The sequence below is a fragment of the Ahaetulla prasina genome, chromosome 1, assembly GCF_028640845.1.
Source record: "Ahaetulla prasina isolate Xishuangbanna chromosome 1, ASM2864084v1, whole genome shotgun sequence".
Taxonomy (NCBI): domain Eukaryota; kingdom Metazoa; phylum Chordata; class Lepidosauria; order Squamata; family Colubridae; genus Ahaetulla; species Ahaetulla prasina.
This window is the reverse complement of record NC_080539.1, coordinates 93,601,119-93,614,897: the sequence shown is the minus strand read 5'-3', so window position 1 is coordinate 93,614,897 and position 13,779 is coordinate 93,601,119. Positions and strand designations below refer to the sequence as shown.

Below are 13,779 nucleotides of genomic sequence, written 5' to 3'. Positions count from 1 at the left end.
ACTTAGACCACTTTCAATGTAAAAGAGGTGGAGAAGTGCTTATTTCAAGATTTTGTATGTTATTATAGATCATTATTTGATCTTTGTGCTTTCGGTACCACACCTACATGAAGTTCATCGTATTCTATTCCTGAACTTCCATAAGATAAAGAACCATTTCCAATTTACCATGTATATCCAAGGCATTCTTTGGTATTTATATCAATTTCTTTTCAACTGTCATATACCAGCAGGAGAAATCCTCATGGAGAAAAATTATTCTCAAATTACTGGATTTCATTTTTCTTCTCTTCTCCATTTCTTTTATCTCAATGATTACCATCATCATGATGGTCTGGACCAGGGGTTTCTGACCTTGGCAACTTTAAGACCTGTGGACTTCAACTCCCAGAATTCCTCAGCCAGCAAAGCTGGGAGTTGAAGTCCACAGGTCTTAAAGTTGCCAAGGTTGGAGACCCCTGATCTGGACTATTGACAAATCCAGCACCATCAGCGTGTTTTGTCTGGAGCTGGAGGGCATCTTAAGAGCTTGAAAATATTTTCCTTAAATGCATTCAGTGCAGTAGCAAATTACACATCCCAGACAGAAGCTCGCTAGGCTGTAGTATTTACAGAAAGGCCAGTTAGTTCACTTTGTCACTACTACAGCTTTAAACAAGGCCTCTGTGATTGCTTCAATAGTGTTGAGGAAATCTGGGTTCAGTACGTTAAATAATGTTGATTTTGTGGTTGGGAAACAGCCTTCAGAATCTGCAAATACAATGAAGCTCCTACTCAGTTGAAGGACTGGCAACTTGTCAATTTTATTGACTAAATATTATGAATTTACTTATAATATTGTATAGTAGTTATCTGATTATAAAATTATGAAGTGTAAACTTAGGAATCACCCAATTTAATATCCTGCCCATTGAAGAAATTCACTACTACCAAATCTCTGATAGATAGCATACTTTAATTATTGTTTAAATTTTTCCACCAAGGAAAATTCAGCACTGTTGAATGGCTCTTACTTTTAGGAAATTAGTTCTGATTTCCAGTTTAAAACTGCTTCTGGATAATTTAAATTCTGTGTTTCTGGGTTTATCTTTAATAACTGAAAAGTCTATCCTATTTTCTACATGACAGCTATTCCATTTTTTAAAAACAGCTTTCATGTTTCTCTCCAATCTGCCCTTGTCTTCTTCCAGCTAAATATATATTTTTTTCTTTAGTTATTCCTCACAAGTTTGTTTGTTTTCCCTCTCTAGGTCTTTATCATTTTGGTTGCTCTCCTTTGAATATGCTCCAGTTAGTCTATGTTACTCTTAAAATGCAGAGCCCAGAACTGGATGCAATATTCTTGGTGCATTATGTCTAAGCATTGTGTCCAATGTACAGTAGTCACCAAAATTGTAGAAACCTTTTGGGAAAAGGATATTTTTGAGGTTTGATGGTTAATAATAGCACTTTTTTGGGAGAGAATTTCAAGATAATTGTATTCCACTGTTAGAATTGCCTGGGAATAGCCCAGACCTTAATCCAATTGAAAATCTATGGAGCCAACTAAAGAAACTTGTTAGTCAGAAGTGACCCAGCAATAAACCCCAGTTAATAGAAGCAATCATTCAATCTTGGTTTCACATTATAACAGTTGCAGAACTAAAAGACTTGGTTCACTTCATGGGAAAATGTTGTAAGGCCGTAATTCATGCTAAAGGTTACCCAACTTTAAGGGGGCGCAACTTGGGCGTTCTCCTGGATGGACGGCTGTCGTTTGAAGACCATGTGGCGGCCGTCTCCAGGAGAGCTTTTTACCAGGTCCGCCTGGTTCGCCAGTTGCGCCCCTTTCTGGACCGGGATGCCTTATGCACGGTCACTCATGCTCTCGTCACTTCTCGCCTGGATTATTGCAATGCTCTCTACATGGGGCTACCCCTGAAGTGCACTCGGAGACTTCAGCTAGTCCAGAATGCAGCTGCACGGGTGATTGAGGGAGCCCCACGTTGCTCCCGGGTAACACCACTCCTGCGCAGTCTGCACTGGCTACCTGTGGTCTTTCGGGTGCGCTTCAAGGTTTTGGTTACCACCTTTAAAGCGCTCCATGGCTTAGGGCCCGGGTACTTACGGGACTGCCTGCTGTTACCCTATGCCTCCCATCGACCCGTACGCTCCCACAGAGAGGGTCTCCTCAGGGTGCCGTCCGCCAAGCAATGCCGGCTGGCGGCCCCCAGGGGAAGGGCCTTCTCTGTTGGAGCACCTACTCTCTGGAACGACCTTCCCCCCGGTTTGCGCCAAATATCTGACCTTCGGACCTTTCGTCGGGAATTAAAAACTCACTTATTTATTCAAGCGGGACTGGACTGATTTTTTAGACTTTTTAAATTTCTAAATTTTAATTTTAAATTTTTAAGTCTTCTGTAATTTTATATGGGGTATTTTAGGTTTGTCAGTTTGGAGGTTTTAATTCGGCCACCATTGAATAAGTTTTTTAAATTGATTTTTAACTTTGTATATTTATTGCTTTTTATCTTGGCTGTACACCGCCCTGAGTCCTTCGGGAGAAGGGCGGTATAAAAGTTTAATTAATAAATAAATAAATAATAAAAAACTAAGTATTAATTGGTGTGATAATTTTTGTATATCTTGTTTTTTTCTATGGTTATAATTTTTGTATATCTAATTTTTTTCTACGTGTTTCACTTTTCTTCTTTATATTGTAACTGCTATTCTAATAGCAAATCCTTCACGAAGTTATTGCATTACATTCTTGATTAAATTATCTTTCCATTGATATATAATTTTTATGGTACTACTCCAAAAAAAAGTGGGGTTATTAGCTAGTTTTAGAAAAGACACTTTTCCCAAAAGGTTTCCACAATTTTGGCCACTACTGTAAAAATAGAGATAAATATATACACTTTACTTGGTGCTAGATTTTGGTCAAATTGCCTTTTTTTGCAGCTTCAACAGTGTTCAGTTCTCATGTTCAGTTTTCAGTCCACGAAGACTTCAACATCTTTTTTACTTGTACTGCTGCTCCTTGTGTTTGTTCCATCTTCTTTTTGTCATGTCCCATTTGCCTTTTTCTTTTCCAAGAAAGGACTCTACTTTTCTCCCTTCTAAAATTCATCTGCCTGCTGCTTCCTACCCAGTGTCAATATCTTCCTGAATTATGATTCTAAAGTATTACTATCACCTTTGTGCTATCTACAGATAATAATAATAATATTTTACAACCATATAATATTTTACAACCAGTAATTTATAGATATATAGAATAGCACAATCCTGTAAGTTAGACTGTTTAACACTTTTTTTCCACTTGACTTGGAGTCATTGGTGTACAACGAACTTTGAATCCATCTAATTCTAGCACGAATCATCCAACATTTGATATCTTTTCTAATAGAATATCAAACTTTTTTTGCATGATTTGCAGAAATCAAGTTATCTGCCACGTTCCTATGATTGACTAAACTATCAAAAAGAGTGATCAGTTTAATTTGGCTTAATTTATTATTAATAAGCCCATCCTGACTGAAGAATGATGCATTATTTTCTTAGTGCATTTAAACTGACAGTTTAATAATCTGTTTCAGAATTTTGTTATTGACATCAAGCAGTCTGTGGTTACCTGGATCATCTTCACGCTCTTTTCAAGTTAAGAACAATATCTAACTTTCTCCAATCCTCTGACAAGTCTAAGTGTTTGCCATGGTTTTTCAAAGAAGGTAGAAGGTTCACAGTTCCCTGAGAGGGCCTTTAGGGTATCCAGATATAATTATCTGGTCCCAGAAACTTCAACTTGTTCATATTAGCCATATTATCTCTAAATCTCTCTTTACTTAGTTTCTGCTTTGGTCCTTTTTAACAGTTTTCATTTTTTGTTGCTTGTAGCTTTTAGTTGCTTTAGTCTTTCTGAATTTCTTTCTATGGTTTATAGCTTCTGTGTATATTTTTTTTGGGGGGGGTGATTATTCCCATCTTCCATTTTTATATATGTCCTTTTAATTCTTAACTGGTAAAAAACCAGTCAAAACATATATTGGTAAGTATGTGCTATCCTTCCCCTTTGCAGCTGGAAGGACTTGTAAATGTACATTATTTAATTGATTTTTCAAAAGTCTCAACTCTCCTGTGTGTCCTTTGATCTAAGGATACTATGGGGTCCCACATAATAGTTCTCTAAAACTTATTGAAATTGGGTTTTTTTTCTTCTAAAAAACTAGTATGCACATACACCTATGTTCCAATATTTTTCTGTTTTAACTTGCAACATGGGATGATTCATGCAGCAGAAACTTTAGGTAGAAAATTGAAAGATGTAAATAAAGTCATTCTGGTAACTTCTCTGATAAATACTTGCTACTGACTAGCAAGCTATGAATATTCTATAGAAACCCTGTTGCTGTTCTTGCGCATAAGTTCAGTGAGCAAGCATAATTGATAATGGTTTCGTTGGATGTTTCAGAGAACGTGAAAAGAAATTATTCAGTAAAATCAGCGTGGTAGAAATTTTTTTTGTGTTTCTCTTGACAGAATATCTCTAAAATAGAGTTTAGCAACTGCATTATTCCTTTGTGTTTAAAATTAACTCTTTCCGTTGGGAGAGACTTCTTACCATGGCATTTAGTATTATATTTATGATCTTTAGGAGTTGAACACATAGATTTTTGTCCTCAATTCCTAACTATATTGGCTTTTCCCTCCCAACAGATACCATCTCAGTATGGTCCACAAGGTGTCACTGGTTACTGCCAACAGCCATATTACAACCAGCAACCACAACCTCAGCATCTGCCTCCTCAGACCCAGTACCTCTCCCAGGCCCAGCAAAGGTACCAGACGCAGCAGGTAAGCCCAGTTCAGTAGTTCTTCAAGACTAGAACAATGGTGATGAATCATATATATAAAAAGAGGATTGATGAAATCAGTCTTAACCAAGACCCCCTTTTCCCATTGTACTAAGCAGCTATTTTCATTTTAATTTATATCACATAATTTGCCCTGGTTTTTGGATCAAAGTGATACTTCTGATTTCCCTACATTTATCAAAAGTTATCACTAATGCCTGTCTGTCTTCTTGATACATGGTGTCCAATGATCTTAATTTGATACTGTGCATTCTATTAGATGCATGCATAGTATCAAATTTAGATCATTGGACACCACTAAAATCAGAGGTGGGCTCTACCGGTTCACACGGGTTCTCCCAAACTGGATGTTAATTTTCTGAGCAGTTCGGAGAACCACGTGTTGGAAGAAATCTTTTCCCACTTTACAGGGCTAATCCTGCAAGGAAACATTCTGGTATGCCTGTGTTCTAACCTTATCATTATCTTAATTGCCTTGCTGCTTTAAGTGTTTTCAGAAACTGCCTCTGGGTTAAGCTTGTTACATTGTAAGCCCTAATAGTTCTTGGCAGTACGCCCAGACTTTCTGTCTGTGACTGAGCTTCTCCATAGTCCCCCCCTTCTCCCCCGGAGTTTTTTGTGGTACTTTTATTCCTGGGGCTTGACTTTCTTAAAGATTGTTAAAGGGTTGTTTTAAGCTTTTTAGAGTATACTTCCAACATGGCTGGAACAGCTATTTACAGAAGGGTTGGCATAATCATAGAAGAAATGGCTGAAAGGCAGGATGCAAGCTTATTTATTTATTTATTATTATTATTATTATTTATTTATTTATTATTTTATTTTATTTATTTAATCAAATTTTTATACCGCCCTTCTCCCGAAGGACTCAGGGCGGTTTACAGCCAGATAAAAACAGAACAACAAAATAAATACAGAATAAAATAATAAAATAAAAGCCTGGCATTCTGTCTGCTTTTTTTACTGTCTTTCCGGGGAGTGGGGGGCATATGATCTTTCCTTAAATCTGGATGATGACCTAAGGATATCTTGTGAGGTAAGTGAGACAAGCTGGTATCTTTAAGTGGTGCAAATGGATCTAATGATTGCTTCTCATTTGTCAGTTCACTGGCACAGTTCATAGTCTCTTGTCTATGGGGATTCTTCAATCATGGTTGTCCCAAAGGTGCTTTTTTCAAGAGGCAACTGTACTTTCTTGGTTTCCAGAAAGTTGCCTCTTGAAAAAGCACCTTTGGGACAGGAGTCTCTTGCATTGCTTTGAGTGGGCAAGGTACATGATTGCTCACTGATAATAAGTGTCTCCTCCTTTCAATTTGTTTTAGTTTTGTTTCATGTTAATATGGCATAGTAACATGGCATCAGTTGTAGAAAGATAGCACCCATCTCTCTCCTAGAAGAATGAAATATTTTTAGAAATATTAAAAAGGAAGAATATATTTCCCTGAATGAGAAATGGAGAAACATGTTTTCTTAGAGGGAGAAAGCAGCTCCCACCTTCCTTAATAGCTCAATAAGATGTCAGCACTTAAGAGATAAAGAGATAGATAGCTATATTCATAGGCAAAAATTTCCAGCAGCAAGGTCTGAACAAAGGCAGAATGGGATTAGCCCTCACTCAAGATGTTAATTTGTCTCTTTAGCTCGGCATTTTGTAGCCCAAATATGCCCACCCATTTTCTGGAGAGCTTAAATGACCTCTCTGCTAAAGGGTTTCACTTTATGAACAAGAATAATTTGGCTGCTGATAGTTATCCTTGTATTTTAACTAATTTAATTCCTCAATGTTCTCTGGCAGCCTGCCTGATTTGTAACTCTGGGCTGCAGGTATTGCTGAGGAAAAGGAAGGTATTCAGACAGAAAGATTTAGGTTTCCATGTCGGTTGTAACTAATTGATCTTCAGTGTATTCCCCCATTTCTAATATAGTAACTGGTATTTAGGGCAGCTTTTTGCAAGCAAAGAAGCCTTTTTTATTTTTGGACAGATAATCCTTGACTTACCACAGTTCATTTAGTGACCTTTAAAAGTTACAATGGCACTGAAAAAAATGACTAATGTCGTTTTTCACGACTGTGGCAGCATCCCCACGGTCATGAGAAGGCGGGTGAGGCGAAGCACCCCTCGATGTAAATTACATCGAGTTGGCCATGCCCACTCAGTCACATGAACACCCAGCCATTCCTACCCAGCTGGTTATTAGGGCAGAGAACCGGTTGTATTTGAATCCCACCACTGAAAAGTATTCAGGGATTTCTGAGTTGTTTTTTTTTTACATTTTTAAAAAACCTAAACATATATGTGGGCTCCACCAATGTTTTTTTGTATATTTCTTTATATATTTATTACTCATTCATAAATATATTTTGAGTAAACTGTCAAACGATCTACTCCAACTGACAGCATATTTCTGCTGTAGTAGAATTTGTCCACAATTCCTATTACCAGAAAGAATCAAAACTTTCTGTTCCATTATAGTGAACAGTGTTATTACATGCTAGTTGTTCATCTTACAGAAGGTAAGAATTATATACATGTTCTTTACAAGTTTTGTAATATATATGAAAGGGAGATTGCCCACTGCACTGAAAATTAGTGGAAGAGTACGAGATTATATTGAGAAGGCTATGTGAGATATCCATATTTTCACGAAATTGTAGTGCAGTACCCAAATACATAAAAGAAAATGTTCAGGTTCTTAATTAATTTAGGGATTATGATATATAATTTACTATTAGCTCCTAGATATTTAAAAGTTTATATTATTGTAATTGTTTTAATTTTTTTTAAATTGTTCACTTCTCAGAATTACTCGGTAAGATGGGCAGCCATACAAATGGAATGAATAAAGGAGTGAATGAATAAAATGAAGGTGTCTGTTATAAAATAGAGCTAGTCCTCAACAAGAGGCGGTGGTGAGACCTCTCCTCAAGAAGCCTTCCCTGGACCCAGCTGTTTTAGGTAATTACCGTCCAGTCTCCAATCTTCGCTTTACGGCGAAGGTTGTAGAGAGTGCAGTGGCATGTCAGCTACCCCAGTACCTGGATGAAACTGTCTATCTAGACCCGTTCCAGTCCGGCTTTCGACCTGGATACAGTACTGAGACAGCGTTGGTGGATGATCTCTGGAGGGCCAGGGATAAGGGTTACTCCTCTGCCCTGGTCCTATTAGACCTCTCAGCGGCTTTTGATACCATCGACCATGGTATCCTGCTGCGCCGGTTAGCAGAGATCGACTCTGAAGTGCCTCCTGTGTGGGGTGCCGCAGGGGTCGATTCTCTCACCCCTCCTGTTCAACATCTACATGAAGCCGCTGGGTGAGATCATCAGTGGTTTTGAGGTGAGATACCAGCTGTACGCTGATGACACTCAGCTGTACTTTTCCACCCCAGGCCACCCCAATGAAGCTATTGAAGTACTGTCCCGGTGTCTGGAAGCCGTACGGGTCTGGATGGGGAGAAACAGGCTCAAGCTTAATCCCTCCAAGACGGAGTGGCTGTGGATGCCGGCACCCCGGTACAGTCAGCTGCAGTTGTGGCTGTCTGTTGGGGGTGAGTCATTGGCCCCGATGGAGAAGGTGCGCAACTTGGGTGTGCTCCTGGATGGGCGGTTGTCTTTTGAAGATCATTTGACAACTGTCTCCAGGAGAGCTTTTTATCAGGTTCGCCTGATTCGCCAGTTGCGTCCCTTCCTGGACCGGGATGCCCTATGCACGGTCACTCATGCTCTCGTTACTTCTCGCCTGGACTATTGCAATGCTCTCTACATGGGGCTCCCCTTGAAGAGCACTCGGAGACTCCAGTTAGTCCAGAATGCGGCTGCGCGGGTTATTGAGGGAGCAGCACGTAGCTCCCACGTAACAGGCTACCTGTGGTCTTCCGGGTGCACTTCAAGGTATTGGTGACGACCTTTAAAGCACTCCATGGCTTAGGACCGGGATATTTACGGGACCGTCTTCTGCTGGCTTCAAGTCTTCTGAGCATGTCCAAGATGGCGTCGCCCTGCTGATCGGGGGAGCGGTGACGGGCCTTTTCGGGCTCTGTCCGGGTCTCGGGGGGGCCTTAATAACATCTTAGGCCCCCGCCCTGATGGATGAAGACCCAGTCACCCGAAAAAAGGGTGACTTGGCGCTGTGCGACTCCGAGGGGCGATGGGAGGAGCCCCGGAGTTGCGGCGCTTTGATGGTGATCCTGGCGGCCTGCCGAGGCCTGCCGAGCTGCTGCCAGCCTTTTCGGCGTTTTTGCGGTGGCGGCGGCGGGGGGGGGGCGTTGATATCGCAGACCCCCTGGACTCCTGCCTTGAAGACTCAGGCATTTAGAAGATGGGTGATTTGGAGCTGGGCGTCTCCGGGGGCGATGGGAGGAGCCCCGGAGGGGCTGCGCCCCAATGGAGATCTGGAGGGCCGCCCGGGCTCCGTCGGCCTCTTTGAACTCTCGGTGGCGGCGGCGGCGGCCTGGTTTTCTCCGTTGGGTGTTGGCGCCGGTGGAACCCCGGGACTGCTGGCGGGACTTGGCGACTGGTGTCCCTTCCTGGATGGTGGGGATTGCGTTGGCATTGCGGCGGCGATGGGGCTTTTCCGGTGGTGATGGCCGGGCGGAGGCGGTAGGCGGCGGCGGCCTGCCCCGGTGCTTTGAGGCGGCGGATGGCCCGGTAGGCCCAATGTGGTTGTGGCCTTGCCCTAGTGGCATGGATATCTGGTGGTGCCTTGAGGAAGGCCCACGGGCCCAGCGGATACCCCTCCATTATTTAACATCTTTAAATAACATCTTTATCATCGTTCCTCCCCCCTTCTTCCATAGTCCACCCCTGGTTGCTTGTATGGGGTGGTGAATTGACTGAGTTAGCGGTTTGGTCATCTACCGCACAAGGATTACCACTAACTGTTTCCCATCAGGATAGACTGGTCATGGTCATTTTACCATCTGCTTTGTCATCTGCTACCATCTTGACCAGCCCAGGATGGGGCTTTTGCCGGACCTTCTCTGTGATGCGAACATTTACTGCGGCTGACCTACTTGCCCTGCGAGATGCCCCTCTCTCGCGGGTTTGGCCCTCCAGATTATCGAGGGCCCACCTTGAGGACGGGCTTTGGAGCCCCGAGAGGTGGCATGCGAAAAATAGGAGGCTTAGGGGTTTTTTAATTAGTTGTTTTAGCAGATTTTTTAAGGGGAGTTTTAGAGGGGATTTTAAGGGTTGGGAGGGGGGGAGGGATTTGACGGGTAGGGGAGAGAACCCGTCGGGGAGGGATCCAGCCCCTGTGCTTGTTCGCGACATTATTACATCTGGTCTGAAGGCAGGGGGGGAGGGTTCTGTTCCAGGACTAGAGGGCTGTTCAATCGGTACGGTAAGTGGGAGAGGCAGATATGGCGGAGGGGGGGGGCGTATCGAGTGTTGGGAGCACGTGCTCGATGTTTGAAGGTGATCACGTGCTCCGGCCCCTCAGTCCCTACCCGTTCCTCAGGCGGCCATGATCCTCAGAGCCTGGATCTTCGGTTGATGTTATGTAATGCCCGGTCCATGGCTAATAAAGCCCCCCTGATTTGCGATCTTATTCAGGGGGAGTTCGCGGACCTTATGGGCATTACGGAGACCTGGTTGGGTCCAGAGGGGGAGTTCCCCTCGTTGAGCTGTGCCCTCCAGGTTTCCGAGCATTTCATCAGCCGAGGGCCCAAGGTAGGGGTGGGGGGGTGGTGGTTGTCATTAAGGAAGATCTAGAGCCGAGGGAGGCCACTGTTCCTCAGATTGCCGGTTGTGAATCCCTCTATGTGAGGTAGGGCCATAGGAATCAGTTGGGCTTGTTGATCGCGTACCTGGCTCCTTGCTGCGTGACCACAGCCCTGCCCGAGCTGTTGGAGGTACTTGCCTCTGTGGCGGTTGAGACTCCCAGACTTATAGTCATGGGGGATTTCAACTTACCATCGGCTGGCTTGTTATCGACTGCAGCTCGGGAGTTCCAGGCTTCCATGACGGCCTTGGACCTGATTCGGGTAAATGATGGCCCCACGCACATGGGGGGAGGCACACTGGACCTGATTTATATCTCTGGACAGTGGTTAAATGATCTGGAACTAGATGATTTAGTAACAGAACCGATGTCATAGTCCGATCATTTTCTCCTTCGACTAGACTTCCGAACCGCCATCCACCATCGCAGGGAGACGGAACCTATACGGTGGTTCCGTCCCAGGCACCTGATGGACCCTGAGAGGTTCCTGACGGAGCTTGGGCCATTCCCTGAGGATCTGGCCCACGGCACGACTGAGGAACTAGTCGCGGCCTGGGAGCGGGCCGCGGCTGGGGCCTTGGACCGTGTTGTGCCTTTGTGACCTCTGACCCGGCGCAGATCTCGTCTGGCCCCTTGGTTCTCCGAGGGGCTGAGGGAGATGAAACGCCGGAGAAGACGTCTAGAGAGCACCTGGAGGTCCAGTCGTTCCGAAGCTGATCGGACACTAGTTAGGTCCTATTCTAGGACCTACCTAGTGGCAATGAGGGAGGCGCGCTCATATGCCTCCACCCTCATTGCGTCGGCAGATAACCGCCCGGCCGCCCTGTTTCGGGTGACCCGCTCCCTCCTTCATCAGGAGGTGCGGGATGACCCGTTGCAGGGACGTGCCGAGGAGTTTAGTGGTTATCTATACGATAAAATCGCTCAGCTCCGGGATGGTCTGGACCAAAATTGGGATGATCCAGGCGAGGGAGAGGAGACAGTCTTGTTGAGTCCATTTGGGATGAGTTTGACCCTGTGGCTCCCGAGGACGTGGACAGGTTGTTGGGGAGGCTTCACGCCACTACATGTTTACTAGACCCGTGTCCTTCCTGGTTGGTACTGGCCACTCAGGAGGTGACACGAGGCTGGCTCCAGGGGATTATCAACACTTCTTTGTTGGAAGGGGTTTTCCCTGCCGCCTTGAAAGAGGCGGTGGTGAGACCCCTCCTCAAGAAGCCCTCCCTGGACCCGGCTGTGTTAGGTAATTATCGTCCGGTCTCCAACCTTCGCTTCGCGGCGAAGGTTGTAGAGAGTGCTGTGGCGCGACAGCTACTCCAATACCTGGATGAAGCCGTCTATCTAGACCCATTCCAGTCCGGCTTCCGACCCGGGTACAGCACGGAGACAGATTTGGTCGCATTGGTGGATGATCTCTGGAGGGCCAGGGACAGGGGTTATTCCTCTGCCCTGGTCCTATTAGACCTCTCAGCGGCTTTTGATACCATCGACCATGGTATCTTGCTGCGCCGGTTGGGGGGATTGGGAGTGGGAGGCACCGTGTATCGGTGGTTCTCCTCCTATCTCTCTGACCGGCCGCAGACGGTGTTGACAGGGGGGCAGAGGTCGACCGCGAGGGACCTCACTTGTGGGGTGCCGCAGGGGTCGATTCTCTCGCCCCTTCTGTTCAACATCTATATGAAGCCGTTGGGTGAGATCATCAGTGGCTTTGGGGTGAGATACCAGCTGTACGCTGATGACACCCAGCTGTACTTTTCCACCCCAGGCCACCCCAATGAAGCTGTTGAAGTGCTGTCCCGATGCGTGGAAGCCGTACGGGTCTGGATGGGGAGAAACAGGCTCAAGCTTAATCCCTCCAAGACGGAGTGGCTGTGGATGCCGGCACCCCGATTCAGTCAGCTGCAGTTGTGGCTGACTGTTGGAGGTGAGTTATTGGCCCCAAAGGATAGGGTGCGCAACTTAGGTGTCCTCCTGGATGAACGGCTGTCGTTTGAAGATCATTTGACGGCCGTCTCCAGGGGGGCCTTCCACCAGGTTCGCCTGGTTCGGCAGTTGCGCCCCTTCCTTGATCGGGATGCCTTGTGCACGGTCACTCATGCGCTCGTTACCTCTCGCTTGGATTATTGTAATGCTCTCTACATGGGGCTCCCCTTGAAGTGCACTCGGAGGCTTCAGTTAGTCCAGAATGCAGCTGCGCGGGTGATAGAGGAGCTCCGTAGCTCCCATATAACACCGCTCCTGCGCAGACTGCACTGGCTACCTGTGGCCTTTCGAGTGCACTTTAAGGTTTTGGTTACTACCTTTAAAGCGCTCCATGGCTTAGGGCCTGGGTACTTACGGGACCGCCTGCTGTTACCACATGCCTCCCACCGACCCGTACGCTCTCACAGAGAGGGACTTCTCAGGGTGCCGTCCGCCAAGCAATGTCGGCTGGCGGCCCCCAGGGGAAGGTCCTTCTCTGTGGGGGCTCCCACACTCTGGAACGAACTTCCCCTGGTTTTAAGCCAAATACCTGACCTTCGGACATTCCGTCGCGAACTGAAGACACATCTTTTTATTCGCGCGGGGCTGGCTTAAATTGAATTTTATTAAATTTTAAATTTTATTAACTAATTTTAAATGGGGTTTTTAGTTCATTGTATACTTTTCAGGCCAATTTTAAAATAAGTTTTTTAATTGCATTTTAAATTGTATATTGTACTATCTGTTTTATTTTTGCCTGTACACCGCCCTGAGTCCTTCGGGAGAAGGGCGGTATAAAAATCAAATAAATAAATAAATAAATAAATAAATCTCCCAGCGACCGGTGCGTTCTCACAGAGAGGGACTCCTTAGGGTGCCGTCAGCCAAACAATGTTGACTGGCGGCCCCCAGGGGGAGGGCCTTCTCTGTGGGGGCTCCTACCCTGTGGAACGAGCTTCCCCCTGGACTCTGACAACTGCCCAACCTTAGGACCTTTCGCCGCGAACTTAAAACCTATTTGTTTCATCTTGCTGGACTGGCTTGATTTTTTTTTTTAAACTTTTAAATTGATTTATTGGGGTTTTTAAATTTTAGTGATTTTATAGGGAGTAATTGTATTTTAGCTTGGCCAATTGAATAAGTTTTTTATGGGTAGTTCTTAATATTGTATGGGTTTGTTTTCTGTATTTTAACTGGCTGTTCACCGCCCTGAGTCCTTTGGGAGAAGGGCGGTCTATAAA

At 45.0% G+C, this 13,779-nt stretch overlaps 1 protein-coding gene across 9 annotated transcripts in view; it reads left to right on the top strand.

Moving 5' to 3' along the window:
- Positions 1 to 13,779, top strand: part of ARID1B (AT-rich interaction domain 1B) — a 489,414-nt gene that overhangs the window by 117,954 nt on the left and 357,681 nt on the right. For all 9 annotated transcript variants that reach the window (XM_058168923.1, XM_058168915.1, XM_058168857.1 and 6 more), the window contains exon 3: positions 4,699 to 4,836. In XM_058168923.1, coding sequence (XP_058024906.1) covers positions 4,699 to 4,836 — 138 coding nt within the window. The remainder of the gene's footprint in view (positions 1 to 4,698; positions 4,837 to 13,779) is intronic.